This window comes from Triplophysa dalaica, chromosome 17 (assembly GCF_015846415.1).
Source record: "Triplophysa dalaica isolate WHDGS20190420 chromosome 17, ASM1584641v1, whole genome shotgun sequence".
In the NCBI taxonomy this organism is placed as follows: Eukaryota; Metazoa; Chordata; class Actinopteri; order Cypriniformes; family Nemacheilidae; genus Triplophysa; species Triplophysa dalaica.
Window position 1 is genome coordinate 8,173,242 of NC_079558.1, and position 22,610 is coordinate 8,195,851.

General features: G+C 38.5%; 1 protein-coding gene across 3 annotated transcripts in view; it reads right to left on the reverse strand.

Annotated features, from left to right (window-relative positions):
- Positions 1-22,610, reverse strand: part of afap1 (actin filament associated protein 1) — a 51,839-nt gene that overhangs the window by 28,545 nt on the left and 684 nt on the right. For 2 of the 3 annotated variants that reach the window (XM_056771478.1, XM_056771476.1), the window contains exon 1: positions 6,220-6,564. The exons of the other annotated variant lie outside the window; for it this stretch is intronic. In XM_056771478.1, the coding sequence (XP_056627456.1) occupies positions 6,220-6,253 (34 nt within the window). In that variant the 5' untranslated portion in view covers positions 6,254-6,564. Of the gene's footprint in view, positions 1-6,219; positions 6,565-22,610 lie in introns of those variants that run through there. 3 annotated transcript variants of the gene reach the window in all.

Sequence of the window (22,610 nt, forward strand, 5' to 3'; positions counted from 1 at the left end):
TTGGCTCACTGAGACCAGTTTAATTGCATTTGTACTCATTTCTTCAATTGTTTACCTCATTTGTAAGTCGCTTTGGATAAAGGCGTCTGCTAAATGACTAAATCTAAATGTAAATTGTCTTAAAGAAAAATGTGCTGTGTGTAATATTTATATTCTAGTATAAATATTATTACTAATATATACTACTAATATACTAGTTGTGCACCGAAATTTCGGCTGTTTCGGAATAAATAAAAGCTGAAATATCTTGAGCCCAGGCCTCTACCTTCAGTGCTTGGGCTCACCCTAGCTGTTATCAAAGGATGATCATGTAAGCATCCTATTAAAAAGGCTAAAACTAATAAATATAACAAGAAAATCTCAAAAGCAGTGGACAGAGAATGACATGCAAGCTCTGTCTGATGTATGACTGCGTGTCACTGGCTTTATTTTTCAGATCCTGTACATTGCGGCACACCGCAGTGATATATAGAAGTGCCGATCTTCCGTATTTTAATGTCATAATGACATGTAAACTTATGAAAGTATCTTTTCAAATACGGTAGAAAAGCACTTCTATATACCACTGCGGTGTGCAGCGTACAGCATCTTCTAAATGTAACTATTTTCTCAGTTTCTCACTGCTTTAAGTCTAGTTTTACGTGTTTTGGCCAATATGCACTGCTGTAAATTCTTACTAACGTATGATATACTTCCTGAATCCCATTCAATTCTGCGAAATACAAAAATAAAATCTAGACGAGACAAAACTGTTAAGACTGTAATATCAGTTTACTGATATCAGTCCGGAACTCAGCTTTATTTGTCCACTCAATTACGTAATAGTAATGTTAATTAATGAAAATAAAATATATATTATATAATCATGTTTACTTGCATTTCTGTGGTTTAATTATCCACCTTTTTTGCAATGCGCGAAATGACCAATTATGCCTTGCGTATGCGAATAGGGCTGATGCTTAAGACTTCGGTTCGCCGCTTGAGCCCATTAGTTAGGCATTACCAAGTTAGCTTGAAAGCTTTAAACTACCGTTATAATACTTTAATGTAATTTAAAACAGCATAATGTCAATGAGGCGTATCTAAATTATTTCACAGGGGTCGCACGGCATGAGTTTTTAACCTAGACAGTAAAAATAAACTTTATTTCTCACCATAAGAAGTTGCACAATGACATCTACTGGCATGATGACATGAAACTCCAGCCAGCAGGCACATTTGACATATCCTCTTATGTATGTAGACAGCCGAGAGCTTTAAATTTATTAAAAACACTTTACGCAGTGTTAACATTGGACAAATTCTTTGCCATTACCATCAATAGTTCACATTTCTAAAGCGGAGGTTGCTGAGTCCAGTTTTCTTAACAGGGGATTAATAATCTAACGGGAAGAATTTGATGCACACCAGATAAAAATAAACCTGATAACATCGCGTAGGATCTTTTATAAAATAGCAGTATTGGAGACATCTGGATGCTTCGATGTGACTGGTACAATGCTGACTTGGCCAAACAAACACTTACATACATTACATACAAAGCACTTTGAAATAGTGTGTATGTGTATATGTTTGAATACAGCGCAACTGCTTAAACTTCATTTGATATGTCACTTAGCCCTGGGTGTATGCTTCATGTGTTAATGGTGATGTACTATACAATAACCTTTAACAGAAATGTCCTCTTACATAGTAACAAATACAAAGTGCGGAGCAACAAACAGTAAGTCACTCCCTATATGCCGTCCTCCATGAAGACATCAAGAAAAAGGTGTATAAGTAGGCTGCTGTTGTTGGCTCATATGACTACGCAATGCATGTATCCAGAGCACATGATCCTCTGCCGTGCCCAAGCGTACGAAACAGACACTCCCACCTCTGTAGAGGGATCTCGTCCCGTCCGAATCAGTACATAAAATCACAGACGTTATGAAAGACTAGTTGCAACTCTGATGTTGTTCAGAAAAATAGTCCCGTCCGAATAATTCTTAATTCTACAACTACAATGTTTTGATGACTGGTAAAAAAAATGTTTTGCTGTGTTGCAATGACCAAGGAAAATAATATATTTTGTATTGTTTTAAAATATGTTCACCTTAATTTTTGTTGTTATATTGTGTGTTATTAATACAATTAAATAAATAAAAACTTAAATGTTTTTTTGAGTTATTTTCCCTCTCAGTATCGGTTTCAGCAATTCTGCTGAATTCTGCTGAATTCTGCAGGATTGCATCCTGCAATTTCGGTATCGGTTTCGGTCCAGAATTTAAATTTCGGTGCATCGCTGTAAAACATAACTATGTCTTCAGAGGTGTATAAAGACCTTACATAATGACAATTTGCAACCTCACACCGCTAAATACCACTTAAATGTACACATTGCTCTTTCAAGGATATGTTAACACATTGCGATAAAAGAAACAAAGCCCACCAAGTAAGAACAGAGGTACTTTGTTGTTGGATTTTAGACTTGTTTTGCGAAAGCCAGCCCAAAACTAATGCCATGCTAAAGGTCCAGTTTCAATGGGAAAGCTGAATTTAATTTAGTGTTGACAAAAAAGGAAAGCAAGAAAGAGAGAGAAAGAAAGAATGGTATTCAGTTTCATGGTTGTCTAGGACCAGTTTGACAAGCTGACCCAGTAAACTGAGAATAAACATCCTTCACAGAACAAAAGGGCACATTATCCACCATTCCTCCCCAAATTCAATAACAAAGAGGGATGTGGTATATAAAACCAATTGTAATGCAGCCAGCACGCAGGAACTAGTTTTATCTGCTGATGCAGTGTGTGTGTGTGTGTGTGTGTGCGTTTGTGTAAGTGTATATGTACTGTATAAGTGGTTACGGTCTACCACCCAGGCTGCTGAGAAGCAACAACATCCTTGAAATTCACCACCGCTAAGTACCAAAGGAAATATGTGAGCAGATTACAGAGTATCTTTCTCTCTCCACAATGTCACCCTACCCGCCTCTTACGTCAGATTTTAGACAGATTCTCTTTAATGAACTGTTCGAATCCATATGCACACGCATGATCTATGACCTACAGTACTGTATATCCAATCAGACTGCTTTTTTCGGTTTCAAACCAGTGCCAAGTTTCTGTGGAGTGCCCACCATCCACAATCTCTCTCTCACCCTTTTCTTTGCTTTCATCTATCTTCTCGGTTTCTTTTTCAATTTCAGCTCAAGATGCCATTTCTTCACTGACAATTAACCTATGAAAAAAGAAGATAACAAAACAGCTCTTTTGCACAAGGACGTATGAAACCAAGAAGATACACGTGAACCTTTCTCTCACTCTTCTGAAGAATTAAGACTGCTCATCAAGCATACTTTTGCTCTTTGAAGTCTGCTGACAGGTTCCAGACAGAAAGCTGGTGATGACTGAGGTCCACCACGATCTCCTCTTAGCTTCAGTCCAGTTTTACACATCAAGGGACTTTGGTGAAGAACAAGTGGAGGAATAAAGGAACGTACAAAGAAAAGATACAAAGATACGGCATAAATTGTCCAATATTTGTGTGTAACTTATGTTACAGCCTCTGCACAGAGTATGCACAAAACAAAACTTTTCTGTAAGTAACCGCATTATAAAAACACTGACTGAAAATGTTTGCATCATTCCTACAGTTACTGTGCATTTAGTGTTTGTCTTCTCCTCTTTATACCCCATCTAGATAAATCTCAATTTAGCTGACACTTATAAACATAACAATGTATGTTTGTCATGCTTTATCTAATGCACAGATTATCAGTAGAATCTGTTTCCCAGAAGAAAATAGCTGTTTGGAAGCTGGGCAAAGCGATGGGTAGCTACTAGTCTGTGGTTTGTGAAATTAGCCTGCTTTACGGTTTGGCCTCATCATGGTTACCCCTTGCTACCACAGACTTGGGCACATGAGCACCACTTTCTAATCTTTTTACACATGCCTGGAAAATAGAAGAAAACTACAGGAGAGCGAAAAATATTAAACAGATGCTCCACGGTCCCACTAATGATGGGCTTCTATACCAGCATCTGAGTGGCTGCATATATCAAACGTTCTGGTCCTCATCAATGAAAGAGAATATCTCACATACTGTATTTGATCTGTATGTTTGATTATATGTGTGAAGTACGTGTCCGCTCCATGTATCCACATGAACATATAAGAAAAACACTGGTTTTGGATATGAAAGTATTCTTTGAAATATACATCCATATATGTGTACTTGTGTTTTATGAGTGTTTGGGTAATTACAGAGAACTAACTCTTAAACCACAGGGGGCAGAGGGGTTGGAGAGAGGGGCAGAGAAACCTTCAAGAATCATCCTTCTAGAAGGGGAGGAGACTCGACGGTGCCTGAAATACTGTGGAGAATAGTGTGTCCGTGCTTATGATTGTGTGTGTTCTTGTTTGCATACAACATACATACATTTTTTTATGCAAACTTACAAAGGTTTATTAGAATTTGTGTACTTGTGAGTTTTCCTTTCAACACTTAATATAGTTCTCATGTAAATATTCTGCACACAGAGATTCAATTATTGTAAAAATTTGTTTTTTACTTTTAATATAAAAATGTCTGCAACACAAAGTCAGTAAGTGGTGAGATACAGTCTAATTCTTATTGAATTGTGGGAAAAATCTGTAGTCTAGACAGTCCCTCTAGGACCACAGTTAACCTTTCCATCCCTACCCCCCACTTATCTCCATATTTAATAATCTGGCAAATTCATGCATAATTCAACGCATGTTCATGTAATCCTTAAATTAAGCAAAAAGTAAACTGATATGATCTACTGTCCATAAAGGAGCGTTTGAGCACTTTCCCCTTAGGGACAATATGAAAGAAAGGCATTAACTCTATCATGATTGTAAATGTTTATGGGAGCCACTAAGAGAGGAAAAAAATTATAAATGACTCCAGCGGTGCCAAACGGATGACAGGGTGGGGGGAAAAGATGGAGGAAGGCACAGAAGTTACAGAGTAAGTTTTCTTCTTCCCTGCCGTCTTGTTTTGGGTCAGACATCTCTAGTTGGAAGGAAAGTGAGGTTTGGGGGTTTTCTGGCATGTGTAAGCCTTTAAAAAGTCATCAGCGTGGTATCTGTCAGAAAGGAGACCCCCTTAAGCGAGGCCAAGTAGGCTAACAGGCCAGTGCCCACATCACACACGGTAATAGAGTGGCGATTTTGACTTGTTTGACAGCACCGTGTCATTTTCATGAATGCCAATAAACACATTAACCACTAGCTTAAAAGTTCAATGCCAAAGGAACGACTGGATTCATATCAACACGATTAAATACAACAAAAAGAATACTGCATATAACGACAAATAATGCACAATGTCTTGGCACAACAACACTTGGCCCTTGACATATAAAGCCAAAGCTACACCCTTCGCCCAGATACCGATAAACCACTGTGGACAATAGGGCTCTGTCATTGCCAACCCAGTGTGATGCACATACAGGATACCTGACACCTCACAGCTGCCTGCCAGCCAACCAATTACAGAGACCCTGCCTATTCAGCTTATGTTGTGTTGTTAAAGTGCACACTTGTGTGACAGAAGATAAGAGGGCACCTGTATCACCCTTGTGGTATTATGGGTGACTTAAATGTATCTTTTCAAGCGGTTTACAATTTAGTAAATACTATTCTATTATTCGTATACTGTTTAAATTGTATTAAATAAAAATATGCATAATAAAAAATTGCATTTCAATTTTCACTGTACACAAATAGCGGTCTTTAAATTTTAAAGTGTCTAAGAAACTGAACTCAGAGCAGAGAAAGGTGTTGAAACCAATCGAAACAATATTGCTGACTTTAAAATAGCAATAATAATATGTTGTGTCAAATTTAGCAATCTTCTTCACTCGCGGAATGCAAAAGCTTTCCTGTAGCTCAAGAGGTTGTGGGTTCGAGCCCAGGGGATTGCAAATACCTATGTAAAATGTATAGGATAAAGCAATGTAAGTCGCTAAAGCGTCTGCCAAATGCCTAAATGTAAATGTAAACTCGCTATTAGAAATACAAATCTATAACGTTGAATCATTATTATTATTATTATTATTATTATTATCATACACTCACTGTTTGCAATATCTCACTATATGTACATTGTGCGATCAAATTTACTTTTGGACAAAGTTATAAATGCTTATATTGATCGAGGTCTCAAAGCATTGAACAATGAAAGCAGCCATGCAGACAGTGGACACTCACCCCTCGAGGCGAACAGTATGGGGTCGCTCCGCATCTTTAAGTCAAGCGCATCTAACTCGAGATCGCTAGGGGTGGCAGGCGTGTGTCAGACAGCTGCTGTATTTCATTAAAAATCCGCCGGAAAGAGCCGTCTCTGTTTCCCCTCTTTCCCGTGTGCGAACACCGCTCGCAACCGCCCGGCAAAGCTTAGTTTCCAGTGAGAATTTTCCTCGAATCTCTCTTCGAGATCGTTTTGTTCGTTCTCAGTCTATCGCGATCCAGCAGCCAGCGGCTGTGCTTTCTAAGGTGAGCTGCGTAAGACCGTAAAGAAAATATTTAACTTTCTCTCCATGTCGTGCTCGGCAAACGTGGGACCTCCTTCCTTTTCTATGTAGTTTCCTCTCCCTCTTTTCTCCGCCCCGTAGCAACACATCTCCAATTCCACAGCTGGAAACAGCGCATGGGTGCGGGGAAGTAGGAATAGCGTGTTTAGTCAAATATATATGCACGAACACGCTTATTATAAGAGAGTTAATAGATTTAGGATTAGGAATGACAGAGAATGTCAATCTTGCATTGATCAAAGAAGAGAAAAAGTTATTAAAACATGTAGGTGTTGCGGAATATTCGTTCTACTATTACACAGCTGGGATCTTACTGAAAAACGTTGGCGAAAAGTGTCACATCCTTTCTGACAGCTTCAATGTTTTCTGTAAATCACTCGTCTATTACAAGTCAACGGTCCCCCAAAAGTCTGAAACTATATCCACAGCGTGCTGGGCGTGTGATGAAAACAGCAGGGTCACTGACCGGGAGATGTGTCCACGGTGCATTATGATACAGCTAAAGAATGCGTGTGCACAACAACAAGTCAAGGTAAACCCATTTATAGACTGAAGAATTTGTGTGTGCATGTGTGGGTGGCCAAGCAAACTAATGTGTGTCAGAGGGATATTGTACTGTATGTGGAGACTGATCCATTTATTTGGCCTTGGTGCAAAAACAACAGTATACTGACATCATATTGGGGAGGTTAATCAAATCGATATGCAGATCTCCAGTCCACCCAAAGCCTGAATCACAGCAGCTTGAAACAGCGTTGTTGCTTCAGACTAAGGATTCAACACAGCCTACACTCCTCACAGTATCAGATTCAACTCTATATCAGATTGAAAACATTTTTGAGGTCCTGAACTTAACTAACGTATCTGTTAACCTTCTCGATTGGGCTAAACCTGCTGACATATAGTGATGAGAGAAAAATTGCCACAGAACTACATCCTTAAGGTCATTTTAACACGTACGGTCACAATGTCTTTAGAGAGATATCCCAGAAAAGATGAAAGCTATCTAAAACAAAAAATAAACCCAGTAAAAAAGACACAACGGGGCTACGCCTGTGTATTGTGAAACACTCCAGCTCTGTCAAAAAAATGAAATATCTGCCAAAACGCAAACTCATCTTAAGGAGACAGCAATAAGTTAATTGACTGGCAGGCAAATGATTCATTAAGCTCCATTGAAAGATTCATAAATACACAAAAAAATACAATATTTTGTCTGAAGTTAACCACAGTTAAGTAAATGTATCTTATCCTTGATTAGTATATCCATCTCTCTCCAGCTCCAGACACTCCAGTCAAAACACAAAGTAATTCAGTGATACCCCATTATTTAGCCCGCACACCACGTGCAAAGGTTCCTAGGGCTGGGAGTATGGCAGTGGCCCCATGCTGGCAAACAAGAAACTGTGAAAAAACTGCCTTAAAAAAACATAACTGTAATGAACCATTTAATAGCTTGGTAGCTGGTGTAGACTGCTTCCTCTTATGAGTATGGCGTTCATAACATCAAAGACAGGGCGTTTTGTCGGGCGATGCATACAGTAAGATGAAATCAAGGTCTTTGCAAGTGACTTTAAATTTACTTTAAATTTTACTTACACTATGTGCCTGTGTCAATCACCAGTTGTTTCTGCAGAAAACTCTTTCTTTCTCAATGGGAATGTAGGGTTTGCAGCAAACCAGAATGAAACACCTCATTACTAAATCGGTTTGCCTCATTGGCAAACTACAAAAATCAAAACAGGTCTGGTGCTGTTCTGCATACCACCTGCGAGACAATGGGAAACATGTATATGTAGCTCTCTGGAACAGATGTAATCAATTGAATTTCATGGGAAAATTAATTTGTTTGAGAGGCCTGAATCACCAGTTGTTTAAGTAGTCTCTAAAAAAACAGCATTTCTATTCAGTGCCCTGAATGAACTCTTCGATTTATTTTTCAGCCCTTAGACTCAGAGGACTTGCAGAACCTCTATAATTGCTGGTCAGCGTTTCCAGCGTTTTTGAAAGCCTGCCGAGTATTTTTGATTCATTTAAGACCACTGAATATCAGCTCTGCGATCTGCACCCCCTGCTGCTCTCAGAATCTAAACAAAGACATTTGGCTGGACTGCGCCTTATTGCTACATGTACATAATCAGGCCAAAGCCTTCTTATGGAATAAAAAAGGTAGACAGACAGGATTTAGGATCACAGGAGACAATCGTTCTGGTAAATACATTCATAAGACACAAGCATAAGACCAATGGATATCTTATATGACATCTTGAGATAAGCCTACAGACAGGATTAGTTGATTGATTGATTGATTGATTGAGGAATTAATACTGTTAGCTTCAAAAATGTAAACAAAACATAGAATATTAAATGCAAAATGAAATGAATTCATTTTGTAGCCTTGTGTCAACGAGTAAATGATGAGTTCAGCTGCAAAATGCAACATTTTGCTTCAAATTCTTTTTTAAATCAGAATCTAATGTATATTACATTTAATAATTTTTTTGTATTCATTGCTAATAAAGTGAAATCACTAAACCTAACCGGGAGCCTGATAAAAACAGCTATTTAAAAGATTTTTTTAATTGCACCAGTGGAACTTTTCAAATATGTACCTCTAATAAACACAGAATAATGACAGTTCTGCTGCTTAAAAGTATTTATTGAACTACAATGCATTCAATTCATAAAACAGTAAAACTAGGCTGTCAGATAAATGTTGTGAGAAAACGTCTCTGTATCTTCCCCCCATAAATATGGAACCCACTCATACACATAAATATTTATTTAGGATTTGAAAGTTGTGTCAATGCTGAATTGAGCATTGTCTGTTCAGTGACAATGACTCTAATCAATGGCAAATACCTTGCTAGGCATCATTTCATTGGTTGTTCTTCAGCTTTACAGTTCTCCCCTGATAAGATGTTATCTCATGTATACATGTGGGAAGTAAAGCTAAACAGTGCAAAACACACACACACATACAGATGTACTTACAGTACATATGCATTAAATGTGCATAATGGAAACGTTGTGAGCTGGTATCACGTGCAGGAAATAAAGTAACCCAAACTGGTCTGGAGAAGTCATCACAAGCAATCAGACTTCATAGTCTGCTTCAGTTCTCATATGACTAAGAGATAAAGGTTGCTCAGCCACAGTTGCATAATTTGACACCAGAGTTTTATAGTGCAGCAAGACCAGAAATCTGTAGCACATATGGACAGACAGTATGGAGTACTGGCTGTGGTCTAGTGAAGGAAAGCCTTAATGGAGGGAGAATGGAGCAATACTAAGGAAACTAGGTCAGAGACAGGGGTGCCTCACATGTTCTGAAAAGTGAAGCTGTAGACTCTTTGATCATCCCCTGGTGGCTGGCTGCAGTACAGGTCATAAACCCCGCCCTCACCATGTCCGAGTGTTTATTTATATAAGTTTGGTTTTAGTAAGTTTATAAAAAAGGGGTCTACTAACATTATTTCATCGTTTACGATTGAGTCATCAGGGAATATGGGCAGGACCTTGATACCGGCTTCACTTCGTGCTCACTACTGCGCAGACTCTGGTTCCACTGACGATTCGTTCTGCGCATGCCCAGGACTCCAAACTGACGTTTTTAAAAAACACGTCAGCGCTCATCGTCAGACCTTTTACACTCAATTCATTACAATGGAAGAAAGCGCTGTCCATCTTTTTATGGTCTATGGTCAGAACTATTACTGTGAGCATGACTGCCTTTTGACACATATTGCTCAAAAGTAATATCCTGGTTGTGACTCACACATACATTAGTAGTGTGTTTGGGCTGGGCACGGTCAGCTGGATAGTGCACTTAAAACCAGTCCAACGAGGAGGTCTTGGACAGATACACAATCATATATCCTTGAACCCCCCTGAAGGGGCTTTGAAAAAAAACAGCTCAACATTCCATATTAGACACACAAGACTGGTGTAGATGAGGTCATGCTGTGTTTTCTGTCTGCTTCCTTAGTCATCAGGGCATCTATCAATGACTACTGCACACATAAAATACAGTGCACCTGGTTTGAAGGCTAAAACAATGGCATAAAAATTGTACAGTTATAAAAACAGTCCTAAACAGAATTCTCTCACGATACTATTGGGGACTCGAAGTGACCCCCTGGTTATTTTTTTATATCTTGCCACAACAATAAATGTTTAATTCTCTTGTGTATACAAACTAAATGTTTGTATACCGATCTTAACAACATAAACTGAGACTAAGAACATGTACAGTGTTGGCCAGTCAAGTCATTCCAGTGTTTACATCGCAGTCATTGGAGACAACAGACATTGGAGAATTTGGTGAAGGCCAATCTGCAAGTTAACACAGCAATAAGAAGCCAGACAGCATTTATCCATATATATATATTTTTTGATTTATTGGTAAACCCACTACTGCATGTTTTGGGTATTTGCTTTCCTCCAACCATCCATGAAGACCTCCTACTTCCCCTTGTTGTGTGTTTTATAAATCAAGTAACATTAACACCCCCCACCCCTCAATCCACAACAAGCAGATGGATGGATACATGTATGAAGGAGAGGATGACCCATCAAGACAAATAATCACAATGACCAATACACACTTAAGCCACCCCAACATGTTCAGCTCACTTCACCATCTGTCCAGGCCGTGGCCACAGACACTGTTGTTGGTACGGCTGGAGTCAGCTGGGGGCCCTTTAGGGGGAGGAGATCCAATTAAGAAACCAATCTGCTATAATACAAAATGCATGAGGCCTCCATCCCCAAGTTTTTTCCACTGATTTTTTTCTCTGGCTCTTGTTCAATCGCTGATCACAGCAATCACATTCAAATCCTTGCAGCACATAGTCAAAATCAGGGGTTCCCAAACTTTTCCCAAACCCCCACTATTCTCGGAAGTGGTTAAATCATACAAACACTGTGCGCAAATACACATATTCTACCCAGACAGGCGTAAGGTAACTTTTCGTACCTGAGGATGATGTCCTCTCTGACTGCGGCGCTTCTCTGCCCTCCCTGCGTTGTCTTTGGTCATTTTCAACGTTTCATTTTGAAAAACAAGAATATCCTAAATTTAAAGCCTGAAAAATAATCTGCGTGCATATTGGATTGTTTAACATGCTGTTCTAAATGGAATTCCTAAGGCTGAAGGCTTTTTATTTGCATGATTTTATTTTTAACTTAACTAATATTTTTATATTTTGTTTCACTTGTTGATTATATACGCTATTTCTAATAAAAAAATATTTCTGGAAATCATCTTTCGACCCCGCCCATGTGGCCTTGCACCCCCCCCATACTTTGGGAACCCCTGGTCTACATCATCGTCCTTGGTTTCTTCGGATCAAGGCACTTTCCATCAGATGATTTTGATCAATGTTTAAGCCGGAACCACAGACATTGATTTTCGAGGAAGTCCACCCCCAGAGATCTAAAGGCATGTATTTGTCCAGAGTGCTGATTTCGGATCAGATTTTCACATTGTTTACTGGGGTTTAAACCGGTGCTGAGGAGCAGCTCTGATCCAGAAACAGCATTCCTGAGATGTGATTTTGTACATATATATGCGCCCTGGCAAGGGTGTCGATTTAGGTAGGGACTGTAGGGAATATTCAGGAAACACTAAACTGATATTGCTTAAGTCAACAAAAGTTGTATAAGTCAAGTAAACGGCGCCAAACGTTAGTGACAATGCGGCTCTACAGACCAATTTAATGTCCCACCAATGTCAAAATCAAATTTATGCTATTGGGCCCTGGCCTCTCAAAAAAGTTACTGACCATAGAAATGAACACAGATTTTATATAGAATAGTTGAAAAGTGACAATAAAAGAATGGGAGAGAGGGAATGGAAGGAAGTGACACAAATTCAGGTAGCTGAGGTTTTAACTGCCAGCAGTCCCTTGTAGGTTTGGACTTTTGACACAAATGAAAAAAGATGGATGGATGACCAATTTGGTCTTACAGAGATGTGTTTTTTACCCATGAAATCCTAATAACCTATTTTAAATCTACTTGAATTCGGTCAGCTGTAAACACCTGCATGGACAAATGAATGGACTATGGATATTGAATCAGTGTTGGGTGACAAGAATCTCTCTTTATTGACATTGAGATTTATAGGTACTTTTATTGAGCTTGAATATGTTTTCAAACCGTACTTTTTTGTATTTTGTAAACTAAGAAAACTTAGACTTAATCGCTGTGAAAATAGTACAGAATGTGGAGAGTCAACAAGCAGCCAATAGCAGTGCTCAACAACACTAGAGGAATTACGGGAAAAGCATTCCATAGAAACATCTGCAGTGCTTCAAGTGCAAGAGCACTTAATGACAGAAACAACAAACAGTTATCATACACACACTAAAAAGAAAGACAGGATAGAGAATAAGGTGAGACATGGAGGAGAGGAGATAAATAACCTTGTGTGTGATTTAAAGTGTGTTGATATAACTATCAATTGACAAAGCTCCCACACACATACTTACAGCAACACACATGTGAACTGTCCACACAAACGAAAACACTTACAAAATAGATAAAGTGACATCTCTATCACATTCTTTTTAATATTGCTTGAGTCAGTGTTATTAATCTCTACCTCTGTAGTGTGGATATCATATCTAAAAGAAGGGAGTGTGACTGTGTGTATGATGCTTTGTCAAAAGGTCATTTCATATTTTTGATGATTTTAATTTTTAGCAATAAATGGCGATCAAGTACACGTTTCACTAACAATGTCTCTCAGCTGCAGTGATCAACACAGTACCAAAATTGTTGATCATACAACCGATAACAAACATATTAGCATTACGTTCTTAGTGGAAATTATGCAAAACTATTAACAAGACATATTGTTCTAAATAAAACATTGACTATATTGGTTTTGAATTTCAATGGCTTCCTGCTTTCAACAGCTAATACTTCACTACACAAAACACATTATGGTTGGCCCAAATTATGTTTATCCTCACTACAAGTGAGCATTTTTTGAATGTTTTTTTTGTGCCCAGCATAGTTTTGAAGATGAGCATGTATCACGCAACCTTTCGGTGGTTGCCATCTTCTTTATTTGCCAGATGAATTGCCACCAGTACCAATGGATGTTTGATTGGATATAGATTTTGACAACAAAGCATGTGAAGCGTTTTCTTGCCTTTTAACCATTCTAAATTTTCTGTGTAGGTTTACATAGTGTGGTTTCGTCTTTGAAAGATGTACTGTAGAAGTTGGTAAAGGTTTCATTGAGCACATGCAGTCACACAAACACACACATTCAGACACTGAAAATTGACTTTTGATGGAATTTCCTATGGATCAAATAAACCACCTGTTTCAACACAAGATATAACACTGAGGACTGCTGTTTTTGGAACAGACATAATTTAAACTACACATGCGGAATGGAAATAATGGCCATGTGAATTTATTATGGTAGAACGTGGCTGTACCATGCTGTGTTTTCCACAATCTTGGATTAGGTTCTGCTATGCGTATGAACCAACCTGTTGTGTTCCTGCAGTACCGCTAATGAAGTGCAGTAAAAATGACTAAATTGTAAAACAGGTCTACCGCAAAGTGTTCAAAGGCATTCCGAAGTTTCTCTAAAACAAGCTTTTTCATATTTAAAAAAAATGTTACATGATCCTCTCTTTAAATGTGCCTAAAAACACATGTACACCTTGATTTCATCATACATTTGAACCTTCAGACCTCATATGAAAGGCTCAACCTCTTCCTGATCTTAGATATGATAAAACATCAACACACGAAAGAACAACACTGGGCAGTGTCTGGACATTTTAGACGACATAAGATTATAGACACAAAAATAAATAGATTTTGACATACAATATGTAAAACATATTTCAATTAGATGATTCTTCCTTTTTCTATACATAATGTATTGTATAATATTATGTAAGACAACTTGCATTATGAAAAGAAATCACCAGAAGATCTAAGCAACCTGAAAATATAAGCAGTGTTGGATACAGGGAAAGGAAAAGGTATAAACCATAACACCTTTCCATTTTTCTCAAAAGTGTAGGGTAAATTTAGAAGTATTTCACTTCTAAAAAAAGTATACGATTAAAAATGTAAATGGACCTAAATGCTAGTCTAAATGCATTATATAAAATATGACCAGAATTTTGTTACACCTTAAAAGCACATGGCATTGAACACCTGGTTATTTTTTACCAAAAGATCTATTCAGCAACATACACATAAGCAGCCGTTAAACTACAGAAAACCCTGAAACCACTATTCCAAAAACATGTGCTAACAAGCCTGTACTCTTGGCGAAAATCCAAACTAAGCATTTTACCCAAAGGGCCGACCCAAAGTTGCCTTCATCATCACCCAAATCTCACACGCCCAGACCAAAATTAAATTTCAATCGATGGAAAGAGGGTTAAAATAACATCAGTGGGTGGAACAGCTTAAAATGAGTATGAGTTTATTTCTAAGTGTGTGACACTCAAGCACACAATTGTTATACGTTCTAAAATATAAGCATTTCTTAAAGCTCAAACCCTGACTCGCTCTTACTCCTTCTTTGACATCAAAAATCAGGATGTGACGTCATCTATTAGTCACTGTCACTCTTCCCATGAACTCTAATGTGAGCGCCTTAAAAATGCATCACTATTGCATTGCATCATTGCATTGGGATTTTTTGCAGTTGGTGAATGTGTGTTCTTTACTTCCTTTCTCTATTTATTTAGCAAGTCAAAAAGAAGCCACGAAATTGGTAACGGAAAGTAGAAAATAGGCAAGAAAAAGAGAGCCAGAGATAGAAAGTAAGAAATAAGGAAGATGATAGGGCTGCCTCAGGCCTCAAATACCACAGCTTCAAAATACACCTGCAAGATCAAAAACCTCAAAACACAGATGGTGCTTTCCAGAACAGGAGGAATGTGACGAAAAAAGCATGCGCATATGTTCTTGTGGCTGCGCATTTGTCATATTGGTGATTTTTTACCCCGGGGCTTTAAGACTGACCATATACTGTACATTATCTCTCTCACTTCCACATTTACAGCAGAATCCATACATCCACCCACTGACACTTACAATAACTGATGGTGGATTGCTGAGGAAATTGTAAGGGAAACAGAAAAGTGAGCTGTGGAATGGTGACGGGGTTTATGTCACAAATGTATCTCTGTGTCCAATAATTTTGATTCTGCAAGAAATACACTACAGCTGGAGTAAATTTCAGAATCCATGCATGTTAATTATTTATGCTAACACTTCTAGCATCTGCTAACTATAAAACAACTTTACAGAAAAACTGTTACCTTGGTTACAACAACATGTACTAAACATAAAAAACTTATCCAGAGTTTCCAACCCATGAAAATAAAAGCACCAACCACATCAGTCTAATCAGATTTCTCTCCGCTTATAATGTGGTCAGGAGTGTTAAGAACCACAACCACTTTTTTTCCACATTTGTTCACTGCTTGTTCACTCTCACATTTCCACATTTCACAATTTCCACATCCTCATAATTCACCCGCTTTCCCCTACCTCTCTTTCAATTTCACACACACATATAAAGAGAACGTGTAAACAGAGAATGAGAGAATGATTGAGATCAAAATTACAGTAATGTTGTACTTATAAAAGTGACTATTCATTAACGAGAGAGGGAGAGAGAGAATGAGAGAGAGAGAGAACTATGGTAAACCCTTTCTAAAGAGCCGGAGGCATCCGTGTACCCATTCATTGATTCTGGGGTCTAGAGTTCATCTTGGTTTACATCAGAGACTCTTGAAGTCTGTGTGCTCTGTTGGGGGATTGAAGTACGAGCAGCTCCTTCATGAACACAGACACACTTGAGTGTATAACACAAGGGAAAAAAGCCAAGTCTATATCTCCCCTGGCTATGTCTCTATGCAGCCCTGATGGGAGAACATACTCAAAAGCAAAAAAAAAGCCGTTGGCATGCACCACCACTTTTTCATGTTTATCTTAAAAATGTACAACTCGAATCATGTTTCAGAACCTCAGGGAACATGGATGAGTGACAGCTCATGAGAGACAAATCGCACATCTCATATAAAATCCAGTTTAAACACCTGTCTTTAGTGTTAATCTACAAAAATGTTGATTATAGATTGTCCTGGGACATACCCAAGACTGCCAATGGGAGCTGGACTTTGGGAATCTTAGTGCCTACAGTGTTAACTAACAACAAGGACCCGCAGAACGTTCACCAGAAAAAACCTGTTGGGATATCATAAATATTTAACTGTTACATTCAAAACTCTGCAATAGTCCTGAGGAAATGTGGACTGAAGAAGAAATCTGTTCAATTTAGGTTTTTTTTGCTGTAAGTAAACATTTTTGTTTAACATCCTTTCAAATTTAAAGAATATAAGTATGTTTGTGAGTTTAAACTATTTCGAATACTCAACATTTTCTAAATATTACCACAAACATTCCACATTGGAAGGCTGAAGATTAACATGAGAACCCTCTAAGGTTTGTGGGGTAAGCGGATGATCCAGCACAGATTTTGCCGACCCATCAAAGGCGGCATTCAAGTTTCAAACATTAAGTATCAGCCAGAGCCGTGGTCTCAGTACACATGTTCTGAAAATGAATTGTGGTACTCATGTGAGTTATTATGTGTTAAACACTGCCTTATTACAATACAAGAACATATTCCCACCATAGTTTACTGTGTGTCATCTGTAAATCTTTTGTCTTTTTTTATCTATCACTAGATGTAATGGAGGATGGGGTTTGGTATTTATTATGACAAAGAATTTCAGTAGCAGCTGTTTACAGCTGTGTCTGACAAACACACACACACACACACACACACACACAGACACAGACATACAGCATCCTGAGGCAAACTAATACAAACTTGAGAATCTGACAGTCTGTCTGTAAAAACTATCCTAAGGCACAGACTGCTAGACTATGATCACAAGAGAGGAGAGGCAGCTTGAATGGGAATGCGAAGTCAGGCTAAAATTAAAGAGAAAGCTGTAATGTATTAACACTAGCGGGAACATTTATTCTAATAACTTCCTAAACAGACAGCATTTATTAACTCTCTTGTAATTTCAAACCTTTATGACTTTCATTCCTACACAGAACACAAAAGAAGATATTTTGAAGAAAGTCGGTAACCGAACAGCACTGGACCCGTTCACTTCTATTGTATGGACACAAAACTATGTAAGTAAATGGGGTCCACTTAACGACATTCTTCAAAATATCTTCTTTTGTGTTATGCAGGATAAAACAAGTCATACAGCTTTGAAATGACAAGAGGGTGAATAAATTGGGACAGGAGTTTTATTTTAGGGTGAACTATCTCTTTAAGCTTAATACTTACAGATTAGGGATGCACCGATACCTGTATCGGTATGGGCCCGATACCAAGCTCATGTACTCGTACTCGTAATGACACAACCATACCAATGATCGATACCTCATGTGACATACATAGATTATATGATTATAATGCAATGATTATATGATTATGATGATGCCCTATGATTTCCGCAATGTGGAAAACGTGGATGAAATCGAGGAATCCAGGCATAAAAACAGAATTTGCTGTACAACACGAAATGGCAGAGAATCTGGCAAATTTATTATTTCCTAACAAGAAATGAATTCTGAACCGCTAACAGCTAACTTAACAGCTAACGAAATATTCAAATATTCAGTTTAAACATGTATTCTGTTTCTTTTGCGTGTGTGAAAGAGTGATGCGGTTGCGTGTACTGAACCTGAAGGCATTGTGTTTGTGAAGCTTTCAGATCCAGCGTTTCACTGCACGAGGACACGAACACATAAACAAACACCATTTGCACAACCGTCATGATAAAAGCCTGGTTGACTTGAACAAGTTAAAATACACTCACATTTTACAGCACCACCCCCCTTGAATTTTTTATAATTCGACCACAGAATGTATTGTTTACTTTAGCAAACCGAAGAAAATGTGAAAGTAAAATTGTGCTACTTATCATAAAAATAGTACTTCAATTTAAGTAGACATGAAAAAAAAGGGATTTTGTTTAAAAGTAAGATATTGGTCTATTAACATAACTGTACATTATAAAGGCATTGGTTATAGGTATCGGCGAGTACCAAAAAAATATCGGTAATCATACTCGGTCTTTAAAAAATGGTATCGGTGCATCCCTATTACAGATGTGTTGTTTTACTGTTGCTCATGTGCACAAAGTTAAAAGCATTTGGCAGTTAGTTAAGATTATTCATATTTCACATGTAAATTATTCATATTAATAAGTCATATGTATAACTTATATCTAGAAGTACTGTATAAACATCAATATAACATGTATAGACTGTTTCATTGGATGCGCGCTCACCTGACGCCCAGTTACCCTCCGGTTTGTGTTCGGCTGGTGTCTAATAATACAACTATTTATATATAATTTAATTGATGTTAATATTAATTTATATTATTATTTTAACTAAATCAACTATTTGTTTATAACAAACAAAATTTACAATTTGTTGAATATTGTTGTATGTTCATTTTATTAAATAAACAATTTATCTAATAAAGGAGTACACGGCATCAGTGACAAGCTACATCAGCAAGTGCATTTATGATGTCACTTTCTCCTAGATTTATCACCACACGCCCCAACCTGAAAGCGTGGATGTCTGCAGAGGTGAGTGCACTTCTAAAGACTTGTGACTCCACCTTCTGAGCAGGGGACAAGGTGGCCCTAAGAACATCTAGGGCTAAACTATCAAAGAGGCAAAGTTCGCACCCACCCAGAAAATCCATAATCACTTCCATAATCACTTACTGCCTGGGACAGTAATGGCTCCATTGCAGACGTGCGTTAATGTTCTGTTCGATATGTAGAATGACGTGACACCAAGAAACCCCCCCTCTTAATGACCAGGTGCTGTGCCTTACCACGCTGATGTGAGGATAGCTCTACTCAAAGTTAACCCACAGAAAGCTGCTGAACCAGACAACATTCCTGGCAGGGTGCTCAGAGGATGTGCTGACAAACTGGCAGATGTTCTTACTGACATCTTCTACATGTCTCTGAGCAGTGCTGTCATTCCCACCTGCTTTAAGGCCACCACCATCATTGCAGTGCCGAAGAAGTCTGCTCTGTCCTGCCTCAATGATTACCGCACGTTGCACTCACACCCATCATCATGTAGTGCTTCGAGTGGCCCGATAACACGACCGTAAGGGTCTCATCAGTAAAGATGACAAGTAAGCATAGAGAGAAGAAGTTCAGAGGCTCATATTTGATGAACAGCTGTACTTCAATGATCACATTGCAAAGAAAATGCGGTCATGCCGATATGCCTTATTCAACATTAGAAAGGTTAGACCCTGTCTGACAAAGCATGTGACACAACTCCTTGTCCAGGCCCTGGTTATCTCAAGGTTAGGCTACTGCAATTCTCTCCTTGCTGGTCTCCCTTCGAAGGCTATCACACCACTACAGCTGTTTCAGAACACAGCAGCATGCCTCGTCTTCCAACAGCCTGAAAGGGCTCAAGTAACTCCCCTTTTCATCTCTCTCCACTGGCTACCGGTTAAAGCCTGTATCAGTTTCAAGTCACTAATGCTTGCCTAAAGAAATATTACTGGATCTGCACCGGAATACTTTCACACCCTCCTACACCCCATCAAGAACCCTGCATTCAGCAAACGAGTGGCGTCTTGTATTGCCTTCTCTAAAGGGCAGTAAATCGCTTTCCCGCTTATTTTCCTTTACAACTCCTTCCTGGTGGAAGATTCTTCCTAACTCAGTTCGGTCACCCACATCTCTCAAAAAATGAGGGAAAAAACACTTACCCTCTCTCTTTCTCTCAACAGGTATTGGTCTAGCTTTTGCTGAAACTAGTAATATTGTAGTTGCACCTACTGTAATACTGCTCATTGAACTGTCTGTAAGTCGCTTTGGATAAAAAAGTCTGCTAAATGACTAAATGTAAATGTAACAGACTGGTGTTAAGTCAACCACCTACAACGGACAGTGAAGACAGCGGAGAAGATCATTGTGGTCCCTCTTCTCTCTATCATGGACATATACAGTAGACCACACGCTGCATCGATAAGCCACCAGCATCGTAGCTGACCCCACTCAACCCTCTCACGCACTTTTCACTCTTCTGACTCCTAGAAAAAGGTACCTCCAGTCTGTGCAACAGCTTCATTCCACAAGCCAGACGACTCCTAATTAAAAACACTCAGGACTAACAAATATACAACGTAACACCCTGTTTGCACAATTGCACCAACACCTGCTCTTTTCACATATTTTTACACAGACACTGGTGCTAGTTCCTCATTGAATGTTTATTGTCATGATTTTGCCTCGTCATGTCTCTCTTGGTCTTGTGGCAAAATCATGGCAGGGCCTTGTGTTTTGTGTGGAGAGAAACATATCATGGTCTTCAGGACATAATATTTATTATTTATCATTATTTATGTAAGATGAAACTGTCAATAATCATATGTATTATTCTATATAATATAGAGAAAGTATTCATGTATGCATAAATGTACAGTCAAATACATAACTGGTATATCACTGGAAATGTAAAATTAAATGAAGATAACATGTTACAGGTGTACAGTAGTTTAAAAGAATACGTCACCAAAAAATGAAAATTCTCTCATGTCCTTAATTTTCATTTTTGGTTGAGCTTTTTCTTTAAAATGATGATAATGGAGTCCGTTTTGGGCTGGGTCTATCCCTCTTAACATTCTATTCGATACACACTTTTACTGCTGTATTTCCCTTCTTTCTCAAGGTGGATTGTGGGACCAACAATGGCAAATTGTAGCCGACACTTGGTGCATTTTATTTCCATGCATAGATTCAACACTTAGATCTCTGCCAATTCAGAGCAAGACTTATCATCTAATTTCACATGCATCCCCCAATGGACAACCACCCCCCCACACACAAAATAAAGAAATGTGTCCACATGTGCACAAGGCAACCAATGATGTCACTATCCCATAGCAATCAGACATTGGAGAACATGTACAGACCAGTCATCAAGCGGTCAGAGACTCCCATCTTCTGTGGCCATCTTACATCTTGATCACTTAATAAAGGTCTATGAATTCATCCGGCATTTCACCAATAGATGACACCCCACCTTGTGTGGATTTGTCACAGAATCCTTGAAATAGCCTAAAGCAGAACCAAACAGACTAACACAGAACATATGATAAAAAGAGGGTGCAAGGTTTTCACCTTGGACTCAAAACCTGCCAATTTCACATCAAAACATTTTGTTCATGGTTTTCATTGGTGTCTTTGCCAGATCGATATAAAATAGCCAGTAAACATCAGCATTTCCTTGAGAATTGAAGGAAATTATATTTTTTAAAGGGTGGGATTCGATAAAGCAAATAAGGGGGTTTGTTTGTGCTTTGGTTAGGAAGCAGAACACTCAGACTTGAACCTCCTGTTCATATGACCAATTGTGTGGTGAAAGTTCAACTGAGGCTCTATCGCTTGTTTTCCCAGACGGTGCCTCAACAACATCCACGGACACAGGGAAGCACAAAATGTTAAGTTGCACCCGTATAAACAGTAAACTGGCTATTGATCAAAGACGCTACCAAAGCTTTGTCCACATGCTTATCCAAACGATCACATTCTTGGCCATGGATTTGGCCAACCCCAACCTGTTCCAGAAGATACTTATTTTCTTTACCTGTTTCAACTGTTTTGAGACGGTCTGAACACTGACATATGAGATGTGAAGGTTTCTTTGGTGGTTATTTATGTTTCTTATTGTCTCTTCTCAGTGCCAAGAGTTAAAAAGGCTACAATGCACAGGATGAAAGTTATTGTCCACTCCATTCTCAGTTGTTCCCAGAGGAATACAGTGAAATAAACTGGAGATCGAACAGATGCTTCACGACTCTACAAATATACTTCCGTTTTCAGCAAACTTCCTCTGAATTTGCAAAACATTTCCACCTAAGAATAACAGGACTAGGGTCAACTAAGGAACTGTACTTCGAAGGGACCTTTTCCACTGACCAGCTTCGACTGG